The sequence below is a fragment of the Staurois parvus genome, unplaced genomic scaffold (genome assembly GCF_062004578.1).
Source record: "Staurois parvus isolate SC_StPar_1 unplaced genomic scaffold, SC_StPar_1.0 ptg000136l, whole genome shotgun sequence".
Taxonomy (NCBI): Eukaryota; Metazoa; Chordata; class Amphibia; order Anura; family Ranidae; genus Staurois; species Staurois parvus.
In genome coordinates this window covers 11,899,250-11,921,241 of record NW_028317932.1, presented here as the reverse complement: position 1 = coordinate 11,921,241, position 21,992 = coordinate 11,899,250, and the positions used below count along the sequence as shown (strand labels likewise).

General features: G+C 40.5%; 1 protein-coding gene across 2 annotated transcripts in view; it reads left to right on the top strand.

The window, feature by feature from the left end:
• Positions 1 to 21,992, top strand: part of AHR (aryl hydrocarbon receptor) — a 168,002-nt gene that overhangs the window by 87,124 nt on the left and 58,886 nt on the right. For both annotated transcript variants that reach the window (XM_089673179.1, XM_089673178.1), the window contains exon 3: positions 21,582 to 21,688. In XM_089673179.1, coding sequence (XP_089529305.1) covers positions 21,582 to 21,688 — 107 coding nt within the window. The remainder of the gene's footprint in view (positions 1 to 21,581; positions 21,689 to 21,992) is intronic.

Below are 21,992 nucleotides of genomic sequence, written 5' to 3'. Positions count from 1 at the left end.
GAAAAAGTAGTTTCCCCCTAAACCTAATAACTGGTTGTGCCTCCCTTGGTGGCAACAACTGCAATCAAGCATTTGCGATAACTGGCATTGAGTCTTTTGACATTGCTGTCAAAGGAATTTCGGCACACTTATGTGTGCAGAATTGTTTTAATTCAGCCACATTGGAGGGTTTTTGAGCATGAGTTTAAGGTTCTACTACAGCATCTAGATTGGTTTCAAGTCCGGACGTTGACTAGGCCAGTCCAAAACCCTAATTTTGCTTTTTTTTGAGCCATTCGGAGGTAGATGTTTCTGATAATTGACTTGCTGCGTAACACAAGTGCGCTTGAGCTTGAAGTCACGAACTGATGGCCAGACATCCTTCGGGATTTTCTGGTAGAGCACAGAATTCATGGTTCCATCAGTTATGGCAGTCGTCCAGGTCCTGAAGCTGCAAACCAGCCCCAGACCATCACACTACCACTGCCATGTTTGGTGGTCGGTATGATATTCTTTTAATGAAATGCTGTATTAGTTTTACGCCGCATGTAATGGGACGCACATCTTCCAAAAGTTCAACTTTTGTTTCATTAGTCCACAATACTTGCCCAAAAGTCTTGGGGATAATCAAGATTTTTTTTTTTGCCAAATGTTTGACGAGCCTTTGTTCTTTTTGGTCAGCAGTGGCTATCGCCTTGGTATTCTGCCATGGATGCCATTTTTGCTCAGTCTTTCTTACTGTTGAATCATGAACACTGACTTTAACTAAGGCAAGTGAGGCCTGCAGTTCTTTAGATGTTGTTCTTTTATGACCTCTTGGATGAGTCGTCGTCGTGCTCTTGAAGTAATTTTGGTAGGCCGGCCACTCCTGGGAAGGCTCACCACTATTTCATGTTTTCTCCATTTGTGTATAATGGCTCTCACCGTGGTTTGCTGGAGTCCCAAAGATTTAGAAATGGCTTTATAACCCTTTCCAGACTAATATTTGTCATTTACTTTCTCATCTGTTCTTGAATTTCTTTAGATTGTTGCATGATGTGCTTTTTGAGGTCCTTTAGCGGTCTTCACTTTGTCAGAGAAAGCCCTGGATGTGAGTGCCGCGTGAAAAGGCTTAGGTGGCTGGATTCGGCCAGTGGGCCTTGTGTTTTGATACATGTGCTCTAGTCGGTCCTTACATGGCCTGATAATCACCTAGTGATCACAAGGGTTACTCAGATCCGTCTTATCCCTTGCTCTTACAAAGTCAGGTATGCTTACTCTGAATCTGTCAAATTTAGCTTTGGTTAGCCAAGTGGCAGTAGTTCAGCATATGTCCATCTCTTAGGACGAACCTAGTTTTCTTGTTTTAATACTATGAGTCCCTGACATGGACGTTTTCTGATTCTAAATGTGCTTTATTACTCTGCATTTCTGTAACAAATTATTTTTGGGCACAGTTATGGTCTCCCTCTCATCTTTTTTTTTTTTTTTTAGTTCTGATGGGATCACTGCAATTAAGTACAAAACAGGATTTGCAGTATTGACACAAAGTAACTTATACAGAGGAGGAACTGTGGTTAAAGCATGCAATACTGGCACAACAGGAATGCCCAGAATATCCACATCTTTACAAGAGTGTTCATATAGAATATTTCTCGCAAATGAAAAGTTCAACAAAGCATTTCCACAGCAAACAGTGGAAAAAATATGAGTGAAATTCCAAGCTGTACAGTCTTTACAGCAATCATTTTTGTGGTAGGTGTATTGTAACACTGAGGCAGAATAGCAGCAAAATCAAAAAATCAAAAAAATCAAAAAAATCAAAAGAAATGCATGTCTAACAAATGATGCACTGATTTGCATGTTTGAGGGAAATAAGTATTTGATCCCCTTCACAAAACATGACTTAGTACTTTGTGGCAAATCCTTATTGAAAATCACAGAGGTCAGACATTTCCTGTAGTTGGTCACCAGGTTTGCACACATCTCAGGAGGGATTTTTTCCCACTCCTCTTGGCAGATTCTCTCCAAGTCATTAAGGTTTGGTGGCTGACATTTGGCAACTCGAACTTTCACCTCCCTCCACAGATTTTCAATCAAATTAAGGGCTGGAGACTGGCTAGGCCACTCCAGGACCTTAATGTGCTTCTTCTTGAGCCACTCCTTTGTTGCCTTGGCCGTGTGTTTTGGGTCATTGTCATTCTGGAACACCCATCCACGACCCATTTACAGTGCCCTGGCTGAGGGAAGAAGGTTCTCACCCAAGATTTGACGGTACATTGCCCTGTCTATCACACCCTTTGATGCGGTGCAGTTGTCCTGTCCCCTTAGCAGAAAAACACCCCAAAAGCAGAATGTTTCCACCACCATATTTGACAGTTGGGATGGTGTTCTTGGGGTCATAAGCAGCATTCCTCCTCCTCCAAACATGGCGAGTTGAGTTAATGCTAAAGAGCTCAATTTTGGTCTCATCTGACCACAACACTTTCAACCAGTCCTCCTCTGCATTATTCATATGTTCTGTGGCAAACTTCAGACAGGCCTGCTCAGACATGTGCTTTCATGAAAAGAGGAACCTTGTGGGCACTGCAGGATTTCAATCCTTGTTGGCATAGTGTGTTACTAATTGTTTTCTTGGTGACTGTGGTCCCAGCTGCCTGGAGATTGACAAGATCCTCTCGTGTAGTTCTGGGATGATTCCTCACTGTTCTCATGATCACAGACACTCTACGAGTTGAGATCTTGCATGGTGCACCAGACCTAGGGAGACTGACAGTTGTTTTGTGTTTCTTCCATTTGCGAATGATTGCACCAACTGTTGTCACCTTTTCACCAAGCTGCTTGGCGATAGTTTGGTAGCCCAGTCCAGCCTTGTGTAGGTCTACAGTCTTGTCCCTGACATCCTTGTACAGCTCTTTTGGTCTTTGCCATGGTGGAGAGTTTGGAATCTGATTGTTTGATTGCTTCTGTGGGCAGGTGTATTTTATACAGGTAACAAAATGAGATTAGCAGCACTCCTTTTTAAGAGACTGCTTCTAATCTCAGCTTGTTACCTGTATGAAAGACACCTGGTAGCCAGAAAGCCTGCTGAATGATAGGGGATCAAATACTTATTTCCCTCATGAACATGCAAATCAGTGTACAATTTGTTAGACATGCATTTTTTTGAATTTTTTGTTGCTATTCTGTCTCTGTGTTACAAAACATCTACCATTTTGATTTTTAGACTGATCATTTCTTTGTGAGTGAGCAAACGTTTAAAATTTCAAAATCAGCAAGGGATCAAATACGTATTTCCTTCACTGTGTGTTTGTGTGTGTATAATATGTGTATTATATATAAAAAATCTTTTCTAATGTATTATTTTCCCAGCAAAAGAGCTGTGCTACAGGAAGAATGTGTATGAAGAGAGGGTGGAGATCACTGAGCTTCTGTTCATTGGTCTTCTTTGGGCTGATTAGACCAGAAAGTGCCAGGCTCTGAGCATATCTGGCTTCAGAGCTGTTATATACTGCTAGCAGCAACAGGAAAGCAAATTAACTCTCTTCTTGATCTGTACTAGTTGAAAGCAGAGGAGGCATATTACACCACCGTTGTCTATATAGAACACTGTCACATAGGGGCTTGATTGTAGGTAAAACAAGTTGAAAAAAGGCAAACTATTTAAAATAATGGTTTAAAAATATTAAAATACAACTACATTAAAACATCTGTGATGCTTGCCATCTCTGAATCTTATACCCATATGTCACTGATTGAATGAAACCTTGGCTCTGCATCGCACAGTCTCTTAAAGTCTTCTCAGTCGGGACCACTTATTTGGGCTGAAATTTCTTTTAAATCTTATAGAAAGTCAGTACTCTGCATTTTGCCATTTGCTGCTTTGCCAAAATCTGGCTTCATACATGGAAGACTTGGAGGTTAAGAAAACTGTGTAAGGTCAGGCAGTTGACAGAGGCAACTTTCATCTTAAAACAGGCCGCATCATTTATTCGCAGTTTCCTGTGAATAAATAAAGTACTGTCAGCCACTGCAGCAGACAGCTTGTAATTCTGAATGAACTGTGAGGATGCTGATGAGCTGTAGTTCATTCTCAAGCCTTGCAGCCTTCAAACTGACAGCTCACTGACTCCTGCTGCTGTCAGTTACAACCTGTAAGGGCAGAGCGGAGGGCGGAGCCAAGCCACGCTGTGTGCATGGGTTCTTTTTTTTTAAAAATCCTTGTCAATCACTTTAATGCAGAGAATGCATGAAAGTAAACCACTGTTAGTAGGAACATTATTTTGCTAAATCTTATACCATAGAAGATTACATTGAGTAAGATGGCAATCTTTGGTGTGCTGTTTGGAGTAAAGACCTTTGTGAAACGCAACTTGTCATCTCAAATTACATTTTTATGACTGACCAATGATATACAATAGTGTATAGAAAAAAAGAAAATATAGAGATTTTCCTTGGGGTTTCCTAAGGCATGCAGTGTTGTAAACACACATATGACCTTTCATCTTACTTAAATGAGCATACAATGTATAAAGAAACACTGGGCTGAGTTCAACAAATAAATCTGGAATTAAAAATTATATTTGATTTTTTTTTCTTTTTTTTTTTCTTTTTTTTCTTTTTCAAACTTCTTGCAAATATATTCACCCTGGCAGAGACTGGAAAACTGGTCAGGATTGAAGGAAAGATGGATGGCTCTAAATACAGGGCAATTTTTGAAGAAAACTTGTTTTGGGATGGAGGTTCATCCAGCAGGACAATGATCCTAAGCCCTGGTTCACACTGGATGGAACTTTGCATGCCCTGCAACTTTCAAATCGCATGCCAAGTCACACCCTATTGTCTGCAACTGGATCGGTTATATCCGTGCGGTTCCGATTGTGGTCGGAGCGGCACCGATTTCAAAAGTAGTACATGCACTACTTTTGGTGCAATTTGCATAGGCATCTGTATCAGATGTCTTGCAAATTGCACCTGAAATTGGCGGGTCCCCTGACTTCAAAATCATGCGCCTTCACTGTAAGTCGCATGATTTCAAAGTTGGGCTTGATGTGAACGGAGGGTAAATATACTACTGCGGTGGTTTAAAGGGAAATTTTAAATGTCTTGGAATGCCTAGTCAAAGCCCAGACCTCAATCTAATTAAGGATCTGTGCCATGATTGTGGATATAGACAATAAAGACATGCCCCTTGGAGACTTACAGCTGTAATTTCAGCAATTCTACAAACAATTTTAATTTCAGATTGTAATGCAACAAAACAGGAAAACTAATCAGTGGGGGGGGGGATACTTTCACAGGACATTGTATAATATTTGCAGAATGGATTTTAACAGTTTTTATCCATGATTTAAAATGGTTCCAGTGGAACATTTTAAGGGTATCTAAAGTTTAAAGTGTATGCATTTCAGATTTCTGATATGTTTGTTGTACTATGTTCTTGTATTAAAAAGTATCCTGTTCTCTGTGCAAGGTACCTGGTGATCCTGCCAGGCCCACCTGCTTTTCTATTTCAAACTGACCACGCCTGACATGGAAGCACATCCATCCAGCATGGTCCATTTTCTTCTTTGCATTCTATTTTGTAGCCTGTCTGTACTCCAGTGGTCAGACTTGTACTGACACGCTCCCCTGCTCAGCTCTTCACTGGAAAGATCAGTGTACTGCTGTTTTCTCTGTCTCCTGCTGACAGCCCCCCCCTGCAGTCTCCACCCCCAGCTTTCTAAGCCCCATATGCAGCGGAGTTGTTTTCTCACCAGTGTATTTTTAATTTTTTTTTTTTTGTCTTCTAGAAAAGTTTATTTGATAAACAGTATACAAAATCATACACAATACCCCCACACCTAGCCCAGTTGCACCCCCCCCCCCCCCCCTCCACAATATTGGTAAGAAATTCAGCACAGGAGAAAGTACAACCCTGAAAAAACAAGTGACTCATTGAAGAAAACAGACCGCTCCTGAACATTTGTTCCATTACCATCAAAAATAGCACTGATGAGAGGTGGAACAAAAAGCTCATGTACACATATTCAGTTGTTGGGCACTTTAGTTGAGTTATTGCTGCATTTGTGCCAAGCTGGAAGTCTTGTGTTAATGATTTTTCATAGCTTACATGGATTTGTACATAAGGATAAACTGCGTTTATTAGTACAGGATATGAGCCAGCATTGGAAGTCCCTTTTCTTAGAGAAGGCTGAATTTTATTGCTCTCATGTAAAATGTAACATGAACAGCAGTGATTAACTAAAAGTCAGTGACAGTGTAGTAAATTATTCATTTTCAAGACAGATTAGATTTCATTGGAAGATGTGTAAAATGGTGTAGACCTTTTTTATTCTGTTCCACTCACTCTGGCCTACATCTTGGTCATTTTTGCCCCGGTATTTATGATGATATATTGGTCTGATGTAAATTTGCTAATTTTGTTCTCCAAATAGATTTAGATACAGTTAATGTTAGACAGTAATTTCATGGTAAAGGTTTTACTGTATTTTGATATAGTTGCTTAGGCCATTAATATAAATGGGTATGTTTACCTATGCTACAATGAATAAATTGTCTCAGCTTTTAAAGCAGGCGCTTCCTAAGTGCTTGTATCTCCAGCCAGGCAAAGAAGTCTTAGGCCCCGTTCACACCTTAGCATTTTGTAGCTTGTAATTCAAAACTCCAAAATGTTAAACAAGCAAAAAACCCATTGTATTCAATAGCCCTTGTTTACATCTGAGCCCCCTGTTGCTTGTAACTGAATGCCTGTCACTTCAAAAAGTACATGAGCTACTTTTCAGGCAGAATTGAGTGTTTTGGGCCCCATAGACTTTAATGAGAACACCCAAAATTGCTTGATTTGAACATTTCTCAAGGCATTTTTATTCTATATTAACTGATCATTTCCCCTTTAGTAATTTCCATTGGCTAAAACAAAAAGGCTGAAGCTTGAATACACAGGTAAACTGCCTTTAACAGTCTTCTAAAAATGCCTGTATGCACGTGCATAAACACTAAAAATGCTCATAGAAAAACTCTTGAAAATCGCTCTGCTGAGCTTTTAACAGGTCTGCCTTCCTTTTTTTTTTTTTTCCTTTTTTTTTCCATCTAAAAACTCTGGCTCGTTGAGGTGGGATAGAAGTTTAGGGGGCATACTAAGAATAGTAGACATTTTCATATTTAGCGTTTCTAAACAGACACATTTCTCGGTGTGTACTAGGTAACATTTTCAGGCTCTTTTTGGTTTGCATGAATCTACCTTTTGAGTTTGTGGCACTGCATAATTTGTTTTGTGAGTAGCTAGTATATTTTCCTCCAGACTTCATATTTCTTTCAATATAGGTTTAATTGAATTGGTATGCTGTGCCAGAGAACAACATTTCACCTGTGGTCCAATGAGAACTTAAAAAAAAAACACTGTAGGAACATAATATCTCAATACAGGTTTTTTCTAAAGAAGAATTCCAGGTATATAGATATTTACCATGGTTACATTGATCCAGCTTAGACCATTGGAATGATGCACATACAATACCTGTTGGGTCTCTGTGGAAGCTGGAAATCAGTGAAGTAGACACCGCTACTACAGTGATCACCACTAGCCTCCAGGTCCTGTGCCAGGCAGCTGCATTATAACCACAGGAAGTTGGCTGCTGGGCACGAGTGCCATTCAGAAATAACTTTGCACTTTGCATTTTCTCAATTCATGTAAAGCTTTCTCTGGTTCCACAAGGTGGAGAGGTGGGATGGTCACACTCTCCACCTTTTCCAATCAGGTCATGCTTTGCATTTATTGAGAAAATGCAAAGCATTAACTGAATGGCACCCATGCCAAGTGGGAGACCTCCAACCTTCACCTATGTAACTATGTAAAAATATCCATACCTGGAACTCCTCTTTAAAGAAATCCTGTCACCAAACCTTTAATTTCAACAAAAATGTTTTCATAAGGATCATTATATGCATTTGTATGTGCTTACAATGTCTTATAAATACATATATTTGCAGGTGTCAATGTCAGTGTGAATGAGGCCTCGGTGAACTAAAAACAAATTCTCTGCAAAGTTTTTTTTTTTTTTTTTTTTTTACATGGATTTAATACTACGGCAACGTTTTAAAATGTTTATGAAAAAAACTAGCCAAAATAACTGAAGTAAAAGTTAATTTTCAATTTTTATTTTTTTTGTTTTGTTTTGTTTTTGTCACCCTCTCTTTAATAATAATGGGTGCAGCTGGGTTTCACTCGATGACTACATAAAACAAACTAGGGAAGCTTGCGTGATCTCAGATACATTGAACTTTTGACTCTTAGATTATGAAATTGTTTGCTTATATTTTGTGATGTCAAGGCTCTAACCTGTTTGGGAAAACTTTCAGGGCTATTTCAGGTGTTGGTAAGAGTTTTGGAGTGAAGTTTTTGGAAAGCTGTGTGAAAAAAAACAGCTCAGGCATTTTTAAAGTTTGAGTTAATCGCTAATTAATTATCACAAATAATCTGAACACAATAGTACAACTTCTGCACACCATTTCTCCATTTAGTAGTTATTTCTACGTGTGTTTTTTTGTCACTATTTAGACATGCTGAAGACACATTGAGGTCATTTATTAATTTTGTTAAAAGATGAGCAGAATTTAGGATAATTTATGGTCATTTTTTTAGCTTGTGAAAGCCTGGTTTGTTGCATATGATGTAAGTGGAGATGTGTTTCCTGACTCCTAGATAGGGATCAACATAGTCAACATATTTACTTAATATCAAGTTGTATGCATTTGGCATACATTTCTTTAACTTATCAGTACCTTATCAGTGATTGTAATTTTTAAAAAAATAAAAACATGTTATACTTACCTGCTCTGCACAGTAGATTTGCACAGAGCAGCCCCGATCCTCCTCTTCTCAGGTCTCCCACTGGTGCTTCTGGCTCCTCCCCCCTGACAGGTGCCTCCATAGCCACTTGCTATGGGGGCACTTATGCAGGCTTGCTCCCGAGCTTTGCTCTGTGTGTCCATTGATACAGAGTGCGGCTCAGCCTTGCCCCCGCCCTCTCCTCTTTTGGCTGTGATTAATGGCTCCCACTGCTGTTTCTGAGCCTATGAAGTGAAAGAGAGCCACTGCTGGATTGAAACTGAGCTCCGCTAAAGGGGGTGGGGAGGTCAGTGGAAATGCATACAGAAGGGTTTTTACCTTAATGCAGAGAATGCATTAGTAAACCCTCTGCCTTTAGAACCACTTTAGACCTCATGCACACTGGTCCTTTTGCTATCTCTCCTAGATGCCTTTCCTACTGGCAGCAGACATCTGGAATAAAAAAAAAATGCTTGTAAACCTGTAATTTGTTTACACTTGTCAATTGCTTGGGCATTAATCGTGCCTAGTGTTTACACACGTCACGCAGGTTTTTTTTCTGCCAGAACTCTGCTGCTCCTGGACACACAGGTAGTGTTTTTTTTTTCTTGCCTCTAAATGCCCCTACCTCTACACTCCTCTAAACCCCTATATATGCATGGGCACATAGGCTAACATGCAGGGACATTTAGCAACAGAAAGATGCCCCTACGAGCAGCGTTAAAGTACCGTGTGCATTAGCTCTCAAGGTTGCATATCCCTTTGCAGCACAAGAGAGTGCTTTCAGCCAGACAATAGATTGGAAGAATTTGGAATTAGATTAGTACAATGTGTGTAACAGCTGCAGGTTGTCTAATACTCATACAAACAAGACTTCGACAGATTAATTTTCTGTTTATCAAAGGAACCCTTTTTTTCAGTGGTAAATCACAAGGCTTCTCCTAAATGGCAAAAATGAGTCCAATTCTCTTTATATCTTGCAGCAGAGGGGAAGTTGCCCATACTGCTGCCGGAACACAGTGCCATTTACTGAATGTAGTTAATGCTACTGCAGTCTGAGAAGCCCCTGTGGCCAGACTGTTACATGGTGGCTGAATTGTTATAGAGGGAGGTATTCTGTACACACTTCCTAATAACATTATCTGAAAGAACACTGCAGATTGCAATGGGCAGCACTGGGTTGCTGGCATGACTAGCAGATTTTTTTTTTTTTTTTAATCTCAGATATAGCAAACCACTTTCAATTGTGGAGTGGCCTAGCCAGTCTCTAGACCTTAATCCTATAGAAAATGTATGGAGGGAGCTGAAACTTCGAGATGCCAAGCGACGGCCAAGAAACCTTAAAGACTTAGGCTGGCCATACATTATACAATTATCTGCAGATTTTCTGCCCAATTTCCTTTAGATTTACCTTCAACTATGTAGTGCAAGGGCCTGCCTAATTGGATACAACAAAGTGTTGTTTAGGTTTGTCCTCCTATTATATGGTTTTTGGTAAATCTAAACCAAAAATCTGCAGATAATTGTATAATGTATGGCCAGCCTTAGAGAAGATCTGTAAAGAGGCGTGGACCCAAATCCCTCCTGAGATGTGTACAAACCTGGTAACCAACTACAAGAAACCTCTTACCTCTGTGCTTGCCAACAAGGGTTTCTCCACCAAGTACTAAGTCGTGTTTTGCTTGGGGATCAAATACTTATTTTACTCACTGGACTGCAACTCCATTTATTACATTTGTATTATGTGTTTTTTTTTTTTCTGGATTTTTCGTTGATATTCATTGATATTCTGTCTCTATCATTTAAAATACACCTATGATAAAAATGATAGACCCTTCATTTCTTTGTAAGTGGGCAAACCTAATTATCTGAGCCCCTGCAGATTTTGTATTTCCCCCCTATGTGTTGTCCTCTGTAATTATGTGCATGGTATGCACAGATTACACCTAAATTGTATTGAAAATTGAAAACTGGGCAAACATAGTAATGTAAATGCAAGATCCTATTGAGTAGATGTCTTTGCCACTTACGTAAGCCTAGATCAGCCATTCATTTGTCATCTTCTTGGAAAATGAGAGGAAATATGCATTGCAGAAGTGGAGGAAATATCTGTCATGTTGAATAATTCCTTGCTGTGTTGAGAGAAAATGTGCAGAGTTAAAATCAGAACTCGGAAATGTGAGTTTACCTTGATAGTTGTCTAGATGTTGTATTTTTTACTGTACATAGGTTACACTACAGGAAATGAATTCCTTCAGAGTGCAGCAGAGCAACCTTTAACCCCTTCTGCACCTAGAGTGTCTCCAGTTCTCAGCATTTGTGAATGTTTACTTTGTCTTTCCATAGTACAGTGACACATTATCTACTACTTTAACTGGAAATATACATTGAAACACACCTAGATGGTGTTTTTTTTTTTTTTTTATTATTGACACAAGAACCTGATTTTGCGTCCTTGTTTTGGGACATGTGCTTTGTCTTTAACCTGCACAGAGGCCATTTTCACAGTATTGCCATGTATGTCTATTCAGTCTCATGTAGCAGACTGAAACATTTACAACAGACTGGGAAAAATACGGCTACATGCACACGGGATCATTACCCCCGGTGCGAATGATAGTGGCAGGAATTGCTGCTGATTTTGCCACCTGTTAGCGGTTTGCTGTGGTTACCAAGTCCTGTACACTTAAATGACAGGTTGCTGGTGGCCTCAGCTATCCATAATTGTCTGTACAGCCAGCGATGACCTGCAGTGATTGCTGCTGAACACGCACAAAGTGCATCCAGCAGCGTTCACTTCAGGTCATTGCTGCCTGTGTGCACAGTCATGGATAGCTGCTGCCGCTGGTGACCTGTCAATGAAGAGTGCAGGGCTCAGCAGCTGCAGCAAACCGCTTACAGGTGGCAAAATCAGCAGCAATTCCTGCCACTAACATTCACACCGGGGCTAATCACTTGTGCGAATGTAGCCTAAAGCTCACATAGGCTACCATATGCAGCTCATGAATCTTCACCACCTTTAGGCTCCATGCACGCTAGTGTTTTTTTTTAAGCTGCTAGAAGCTGTTATTTTTTTTCCCTGCTCCTAGACGTGAACTAGTATTCTCCTATGTGTTCATGCACACGACTTTAGAATATTAGCATTTTTTTGAGCTTCAGCATATATGAGCAGAAAACATTTTTTCCTTTGTAGAGTTTTTTGGAGTGTTTTTCCAGCAGAAAAAATACTGAATGCTACTAAAAGTCTCCTAACAGCTTTTTTTTTCTACATGTACTGTAAAAACGCTGATAAAATGCTAATGCTCCCAAATGCAGCTAAAAAAACGATATTACTATTCTTTATCCAGTGTTTTTTTCAGCTTTAAAGCTCCTAGAAGCTAAATAGTGTTATCCTAGGTGTCCATGAACACTACTTAGGCTAGTAGCATTTTGTGAGCTTCAGCATCTAGGAGCAGAAATAAATGTTTTTGCAGAGTTTTTTTTTTTAGTGTTTTTCCAGCAGAAAAATATGCTAAATGCTCCTTAACATTACTAAAATGCTTCTAACAGCATTTTTCTAGCTTTTTGTACTGTTAAAACGTTAATTCTAAATGCTACAAAAGAATGTGTAGGTATGGTCCATCTTGTCTCTACCAGAACATTGGTGCTGAGCAATGTTGTTCAAGCGATGGTGGAGCAAGTGTGTGTAGACAGGGAGTGGCTTCAAGAGACTGGAGGAGATCAGCAGCACTGAATTAGGGGGGAAATAGAGACTTCATGCCACAAAATGACAGTTTTATAATACATGGTGCCTTTGCAAACACAATGTCATCCAGTTAGGGTTTCGATCTACTTTAGAATGAATTCATGTTGGGCAAACTTGATATTTAATTTGCATGTTTCTATTGCCCTTTTTTTCAGGTGTGCAGGGGCATTTTCATAAAGTACAATCTTCCTGAGTGGAATATGCTGTTGAAAATGTGGTGAATTGCTAAGCCAAGCTTTATTCCCTGAAGTGATAAATAATTGATGGTGTTGATACAACAATATTAAGAGACTGCTGCTGCTACAGGCCTCTTCTACAAGTATTTTGAGTCTGTCTCATATAATGTTTCATTTGTGTAAAACTCTTCCAGTTTTCTTTATTTTATCATTTGTGCTGCTAGCTGAACTCAGTAGAAAACAATTCAACTAGGGAAGGTTTGCATCAACTAAATTATTTATTTTTTTACTTCAGTCATGAGTTTGATATTTTAGAACAATGCCGTCATATACAGACACCACTGTGTTCAATACAAATTGCAGTGGGAGTCTAAATTGTCTGACTGGACAAAAAAAACAATACAACCTAATTGTAATGATATGGTTTAGATTTTGTTTTATTTTTATGCATGTATTTTTGTGAATGCACACAGCTTTGTGTCGAGACGTGCTTGTTACTGCATGCGGCAGCCCTTGTTTCCCCTCTGAAAAGTGATTGCAATGCAGTTCCTGTAACTTAAGTTCAGTGGCGGTACTTCTTTCCAAATGTGATGGGGTTTAATTTTTGCTGTAGCATGTGCACAGCCCTGAATATGTCTTTGTTTAGGTGGGAAATGAAACCGCAGCACAAATGCCTGCTTTTTACTCATCCCTGGCCACGTATCTGAATGAGCCCTTAGACTGTTAGCAAGTGTTAAAATTTTCCAATAGTTTTTTTTTATTAAGTACATATGTACAGTTAATGGGCCATGCTGTGATTTCGGCTTAGTGATCATACTTTGATTCTCCCCGCTCTTGGTGTACGTCCAAGGACATTGTTCTGTGAATAGACTTTATTCAGTGGTTGAGGTCAGGTTTAGATCAGGATCAGGTTAGGATTTTATCCTGTTTACAAGTGAATGATGTGTGCGATTCATAAGCGTTCCCATAGAAGTCAGTGGGCCTGATTTCGCATCTGAACTGGACCGCACTGCTCAGAAAACTGACAGGACTCTTTGCACTTAATCCGTACTCCAGCTGCACTGGACATATGTGTACTGACACAGTAGAAAGTAATGTTCTTTCACGTGCAATTCAAAGCTCATCTAGTTTGCAAATATGTGAACCAGCTCTTAAAGACTAAGTTCACCTTTTAGAAAAAAAATTAAAAATGCACATTTTTTTGCAGGTAAAAAATGTGAATTTATTATTTTTGTTTGCAGGAGCCTGTAAACCATTGCGCCAGTGATCAGCAGATCACTGGTGCCGTGCAGGTCTCCTGCAGATCTGTCCGTATAACTGCTAGCCTGTATGAGCAAGCTTTTAATGCAGGGATCAGGGGGGAGTGAGGGCTGGTCTGATCGTAACATGTTACACCCTGAAAATGGGTATAACATGTTATGAACGGTGAACTTATCCGTTAAGGCAGTCCATTTTGAATGGATTAGCAGTTTCCTTAAACACACAGAAAAGAGAAAATGACAGTTAAAGTGCAATCATAATGTGATGCTTTCTTAAACACAAAATGAACATTTTATAGTCTGCATGGCAAACGTCCATTTTCATTTTGCAGATGGTATTGTTATTTAAAAATGTTTGATCTTTTGCTAGATCGGTAAAGAGTTCTATCAGATTATGTTCATTTGTGCCCATGATGAAGGCAAAAATCAAAGTTTTTAGCTCTTGGATTTCCATAATCTTCTGAAAAGAACCACATTTAATAAATGCATGTTGCATGACCTCTCTGACAAAAATGCCCTTTGAACGATCTTCGACTTGGTTTTTTCTAAGTTAGAAATTATGATTCAGGCTTGAGCCTTGCTCACTGAAGTGTTTCTCACAGTATGCCATATTCAATGAAAAGCCTATGTGAATTCTTTTCCCTGCTTGTAAAATGTATGTGAAACTGATGCACTTTTAAGTGATGTGAATAAAAATGTATTGACATAATTGCTAGCTTGGTAATTGTACTATCAATAATTGCTTAGTAGAGATTTTCAGATATTGGGTTATTGGATAAAGCCTGCTTTTATACTTGTGTAGTATAATAGCTGGTTTGATGACAGTTGTATATTGAGTAGAACCCTGCTAAAACATTTTGTTTTTTTTATTTAGTTAATGTGTATGCACTCTTTACTCAGGGCTTATTTTCTCAGAGAATAGATGCAGGAACTCTCCCTTTCCAAGTCACCCCTTGTGTCCGCCCCACTTTAGAGTACTGTGCCTTGGTTCTACTCCCTACCCACCTCCCAGTACTGCCCTTTCAAAGAATTACAGACCCAAGTATCATTTTGTGGTGCTAAGTAATTTTGTCCTGAATTTGGAATTTGTTGATAGCATGAAAAGCAGTAAAATAGATCCCCTGCAGCAAGCAACAATAGAACCCCCCACTCCCAGCAAGAATAGATCCTCCCAGTAACAATGGACCCCCACAACAACAATAGACCATCACCAACAGATCTCTCAGCAGCCAGCATCAATAGACCCTCCAACAGTCAGCAACAATATACCCCTCCCTTAACAGTAGATTCCCCCCCTGCAACATTTGACCTCCCAGAAAAATAAGGCCCACCACTAGCAACAATAGATTCGCCCCCAGCAACAATAGACCTCCTCAGCAACAATAGAACGCCCCGCAAATTTAGATCCCCTCAAGTAACAATAGATCCCCAAGCAGCCAGCATCCATAGACATCCCAGCACCCCTTGTCATTACATAAATTCAGTGATGGAAGTGCCGGAACCGCATTCCTGCTGAAAAGAATCCCTGCATTTACTCATATTTGTACAATAACATGAACCTGAAAGATAGCTGCATTCAAAAGTTAATATTCCAAGGTGTTGTCTCTTAATATCTTTAAATTACTCATATTCTACTTAGCAATAATCAGGTAGTCAATCATTAACAAGCAAGAGATTAAAGAGTTGATTAACTAAACTCAAATAGGTTGTTCAGGGTGAAGGGAATTTTTCCTTTGCTTGGTGAATATGATCAATAGTCGCTTTCCAAAGAATACCCAAAGATGTGCAAGGAAAATAAAAAACATTTTTTTGCTTGTATATGATTGGATGAAGTCAGCAGAGCTTCACTTTGACCACTTTTTTTGATTGAAAAGATACTTTTATTGCAGAAGCATCAAAAACAACATGTTACGTGTAATCGGGGTACATCTCACCCTGTACTGCGACGCAGCGCACCACATGGCAATACAGTTCCAAACATACGATAAATACATTCAGGCAAATAAATACATTCGCTCAGCGGTATGATGCCTGACGTGATGTGCACAGAGGATGAATCCCCCGGATCACCACGTCATGCATGACGCCGCTTACCCCAAAAACTGTAGCATCCTAATACAATATACATTTCCTAGTCTCTATGTCATGCACGAAAACGATAACTGAAAAAACACTATCAACAATAGGCATCGGGTGTGTGGGGGGGGAAGGGGAGGGAAGGGGGGAAACACAGGCCCGAAGCTTTATTGAAGGGACAAAGACACGCAAGGGGGAGTAGGGGGAAGGGGGAAATCTTCAGACGTCCTCTTCCTCCTTAAAGTCCAACAAGGAATAGTCTCTGAGCAGACTGAGGATCAGTCTGCGGCAGTCCTCAATGGACATCCTCTCCCGCTGGTGGATGAGGCGCTTTCTGGCGCACCATAAAGCGTCCTTAAAACAGCACAGCACCCGCCAGGCGCCGTCAATGTCCTCCAAAGAAAAAGTTCCACAGAACAGTCCATTCAACACCCCAAAGTGAGTGATGGCTGTCTGTGGCACAAAGTCCTTGAGTTCAGGTTCCAGGGCCCCCAACAGGGCCTGAGCAAATGAGCACTCCCAGAAAACGTGGTACGACGTTTCCTCATGGATGATGCAGAAGGGGCAGTGTCTGTATCTGCTCAGGTTCCTGGCATGCATAAATGTCCTGAGAGGCAGTCCCCCCTGGATAGCCATCCATGCCAGGTCTTTGTGCCTGTTGGTGAGGATGTTGGACGAAACATTCCTCCAGACCACCTTACAGGTGTCTGAAGGCAGGCCTGGAACCGACTCCAAAATGTCGCTGGCTCGGATGAGCTTGTAGATCGTCTTTGGCTTCCACAAGTCCGGCTTGACTCCCTGCAGCCCTTGCTCCCTGATGAACTTGAAGGTATCCAAGTAGAACCAAGGAGTGTCCCAGTTGTAGGGGATGGAACTATCCCAAGTGTCCCACCCCAGGGACCTCCAGAGAGGCAACAGGAAGAAGCGAGACATTGCGTTCCCGCCAGAGTCCGTAGTCCGTCTTGGCAAAGTTCTGCGGATGCAGTTGCAAGCAAAGAACACCCTCAGCTGGGTGGCGATGTCGGGCACGCCCTTACCGCCCTTGAGGGGTTCCTTGAACATGACTGCCCGCTTCACTCTGTCCATCTTGGAGCCCCAGATGAAGTGAAACACCGCCCTGGTGATGGCCTTCTTTGACCACTAAGCTGAGAAAATTCCCTTGCAAAGTGAACAGCCTATTTGCCTTTGATAAATCAATTCCAAGGAGGCCTCAGGCCTGGTGGACATTGGTTACTGCCATTGCATATACAACACCTTGTAAAAGTTACAAGCATATCCAGTGCTCAAATGATGATGGGATGTAATGTGAATAATGGACTAGATAGACTGGGCCCACATGGATTGGCATAATATAACAAATGTCACTGTATATAGTGTAACCAGACCTACAAGCACGCAGAAAATTTGCATGTGTACAATGATCAGTCCCTCCGGGTGGTAGCTGAATGAGGAGAGGTGTGGACGATGGAAAAGCTATGGCACACGCACCATCACCGGCAGCTCCTCGCCAAGGATGTGAGGAATCGCTCAGGAGACATGCAAAAGGAACACAGCAGGGCACCAGGCCAGCGTGAGTAAAACCAAAGATCTTTGTTCAAAGAGCACTTACATGTAAAAACCCCGCTCGTCCAGGTCGGTACAGCATGCAGAGACAGCTCTATCCAGAGTGGTGGAGCCGTTGATCACTGCAAGGCATGGGGAGAGATCCGCTGAAGATGGTAGTCCACGGCGTCTCTCCGTGCGCTCCCACCAGCTGGTCGGGGGTTCCTGACAGGTGTCATGAGTGACAGGTGGACGGGCTACAACCAGTTTCCGATGCTCCGCCTTCTTTATCAAGCATGCTGCTTCCTCTGATTGACTGAGGCAGAGGCGGACTGATGATGTCGCTATTCCGTCAATCAGAGGAATCTTGTATTTATTCACAGAACACAAAGCTGCCTATGAATGGCTGAGCACCGCGCAGACCGGCTCTTTTTTTGTTCAGAAGTGTGAAGGGAAGTCTCTGTCTTACAGATGGAACTCTGCACTGTGTACTGCCTGCAGCTGAAGCTATATACAGCACTTAGAACCAATGCAGCAGCTTCCTTTCTTTACTGTTTCCTTTGTTCCCAGCCTGCCTTTCCGTCTCGGCCAATCAGGGGAAGTTTTGTATTTATTTACAGAATACAAAGCTGTCTATAATTGGCTTAGCGCTGCTGAGACCGACATTATTTTGTTCTGGGTGTGAGAATGGTCTCTGTCTCACAGACAGGACTCAGCACTGTGTATTGTATGTAGCTGAGGCTACATACAGTACTTTGAGCCAATGCAGCAGTTAGGAAAGGAAATTGTTTGGGCCAGCTTGGTCCAAACAAACCATTTAAAGTGATGGGAAACCTGGAGATCATCTTTAACTCACAGAACACGAGAACTATACTTTACTCTGCATTAGACTGCAGAATTTCACATTGAGGGGTAAAGATAGCGGGTCAGGGCTTAGGTGGAGGGGTGAACAAATGATCGAAGAATCCAGCAGCCTGTTGAGCTAGTTTAGGAGCAAACAATGATTATTTGTTTCTAGTGACAGAGGTCGAAAGAGCTCTGAAAAGTTAGGTGCAGTTTGTCCTTTTTTTTTGGCTCCTGGAATTTTCCAGCTCTGGTTCAGGTGCACAATGATCATTAAAGGACATTTGTTATAAGTGAAACATGTAGGTGCCCATTGCTGACCTGAGAATGCTGATTGCTTTGTCATCCTAGTTTCAGAACATCCTGAGTTTCTGTGTTGAACAAATATTCAGACCAGGATTTTACTGCGACTTCACTTGCCTTATGCTTGTTCTAGTGCCTCAGAATATGAAGGGCTCATTCACAGTATGTTCCCTGCGGTTTTCCTGCACTGGATAAATGCAGATCACCACAACCACAATTATTTTCTTTGTACCCCAATAACATCAGGATGCTGGGGAAATGTGTGGAGCAGTGTGGAAAAATGCAGCATGTTTGCATTTTTCTACAAGCGCACCAGATGGTACTGCTGTGCTGAGACTGAAGGAAGTGTCACTATATGACACGTCAAATAAAGTTTAAAAAAAGAAAAAAAAAGCAAACTGCGTAATGCGCTGAAATGCATATCACATCACTCCATGGCAGACCTTACACTGACAGCTGCCTGCAGAATAAAAGACTGCATTTTATTGAATGGGCTAGTGTGAACCAGCCCTTGAAACCAGAGAAAACCAAACAAAGCAATTAAAGAAAGCTGATTGCAAAGGAAACCCTCACATGTCCTTATGACTGATTTCCATTTAGACTATTGGGCATATTCCACTTCTTTCACTGAAATGGATGAAGAATCTTGCCATGTGATGAACCTTTAGGAGAGCACAGTCTTCTCTAGTTTTCTGCTGTATAGACACATTCAGGAACAAAATTTTGGGGGAATATTGCGTATATTAAGAAAGCTTTGAGTGGCTTTAAAGCCATATTAAATCCCAAAGCAAACCTTTATTAGATTGCAGCCCTCCAATTCTTAGATTTGGTGGATGCATTTGTTTTCTTTTTAGGCTTTCTTTCCTTTATTTCCATCTGGTTATCTGGCCAGTAAGTCTGTTTTTCAACAGAACAAGTTGTACTGCGAATATAGCAGTTAGTGTTGAGAAAATAATTTTACCACTGACGGGGAAGCTTTTATTGATGTAAAACCTTTATCCCAAAAGGAAACAAAATTTTTTTTTAGTGTATTTAAATCTGCTAGTACATCTAACACTTCCCTCCCTCTAGACTGGCAGTACTGCTGTCCAAATTTTGCCCCTGTGCTCCTTTATCCAGAGTGGAGGAACTCTTATTACAAGAGGTGTGATACTGGTCAGATACCGCATCTGATTGGTAGCTGCAATAGATGAAATTTTTGGGTTTAATACTGCCTTAACTCTGGTCTTTTTCTCTATTCCCCTTTCATTTAATATCAGCACTAAAAAGATTTTTCAACAACAAAAAAATCTGAACCAATACCTAACATATCCGGCCTTTTTTTATTTCTGTGAGAGATTCACTGCAACAGATATAATGGCAAATATCTGAGTTTTGCCTTATTCGTATATATTTATTTTTAGTAGTACTTGAATTCTGTGACCAAACCAACTGCATTATTTTCTTTAAAATCAGATTTTTATTTCACTTTACACAGGGGAGGCAGACTTCACACATATTTAGGCTGAATTGTACAGTGAATTTCACTTTACACCTTTTCACGCTGCTTTTTATACCATTTTCACTTTCCCTATAAAAAACTAAAAAGCTTTTCACTGTTTTTAAATGACATGTGCAAAATGTGTGTTGTACACAGTAATTTTAACTTTACAGTGTGCACTTACCAGTTCAGGATCTTAAAAATCAATAGATGGGCATATTTTGTGTGCACTTCATGGCCTACGAATCTCATAAGTGGATGGAGTACATGCTGTATATTCTGTATGTTGTGAGTGAGAGGAAATGGTCATAAAATGACATTATGGCTTCTGGCAAAATTTAATATAGTTGTGACTGTTTTTCTTTTTTACACAAAGCATTTCTTAATTGTATTAGAGACTATATCTCCCCAGCTATCATATTAAAGACCAAATCACTACTGTAGACTACTCCAAATCAAGTGTAGCCCCATACTTTAACAGGGGGAGGGTGTGTCATGGGAAGAAAAGAGCCCACTGATCATGTGATGGCCTTGTCTCCAATCATGCAATGTTCTCCAGAGCATTACGCAGAAAAATGCTTCGAAGAGCACTGCTGTATCCATGCCATAGCTTGCATTTTATGAATGGCTTGTAAAATACTGATACCGTATGGAGTAAACCATGTGTTGTCCAGTGCAGAGTTTATTAAGATATCTGTTCTCTGTTTTAAATGGGGCCCTCTGTTCTTCGTAGTGTTAAAACATTAATCCACAAAAAGGTATACTTCTGTTTTCTATAGATGCTGAAAAGTTAAGCACCTAGTGGTTTACTACAGTATGTCTCATAGGGACTCCAGTGGCTAAATCTTTGTACTTAAATACCTGAGTTTCTGTAGTTGTTTTGCTGGGCTCCCACCATCTGTAAGATTTTAATGTACTTTGTTATGAATACTGTAACAGGATGCATGGGAACATTTGGTAACACTCACTTTGTAGGAGATTGTGGAGAACAGCATTGGGAATTGTGATGTGGGGCACCCCACTGCTAGAATTGTGATGACTAGGCACCTCAATGCTGGAGTCCCAGCAACTGACTATTACTAAAATATTTGTTTTTGGTAGACAAACCTTTGACTCCCATTTTTGACTGTTCATCATGTCTGTTTCCCTTAAAGTATATCTACAATGTGTGTTTCCTTTTGCACTTCATATTTCTAGTATGCGCTGATTGTTTGTTTGTTTTTGAGCTGCGTATAATTCAGGAAAACTTGTGTGATTGTGATTGGCAGATTTCTAGTTTTAATATCTTCTTGTTCATGCATTGTGTTCTTATAGCTGCTGTAATTATTGTATTGAGCATATTGGTGATCTTTCTGTATTTATTCCACAGTTGCACTACAAGGTTCTAAGACAGATGGCAATGGAATCGGTGACAATCGGAGAGCCATTAAACCAGGAGAAGATCTGCGTTCATTTGAAGGAGAACTTTTGTTACAAGTATGTATGTTTTGAAATTTACAGTAGTCTTTATGGTGATCAGACTGTTTGCTGTGACATTATTTTTTGTTTGCCATTTCTTTTGCTTATATGAAAGTGAGAAAAGCGCAAACCCCATAATGTAGCATGCATAAGGAAGTTTAATGAACAAAATAAAACTAATAGTTGGGCTCACAAACAACTGTGGGGTATAGAGGCTTGTCAGATGGCTTAGAGCAGCCTTTCTCAACCGGGTTGCCTTGGCGAAATGTCTAAAAATTGCCCAAAACTTGTATACAAGCCAGCAGGTGGAACAAGCCCATCT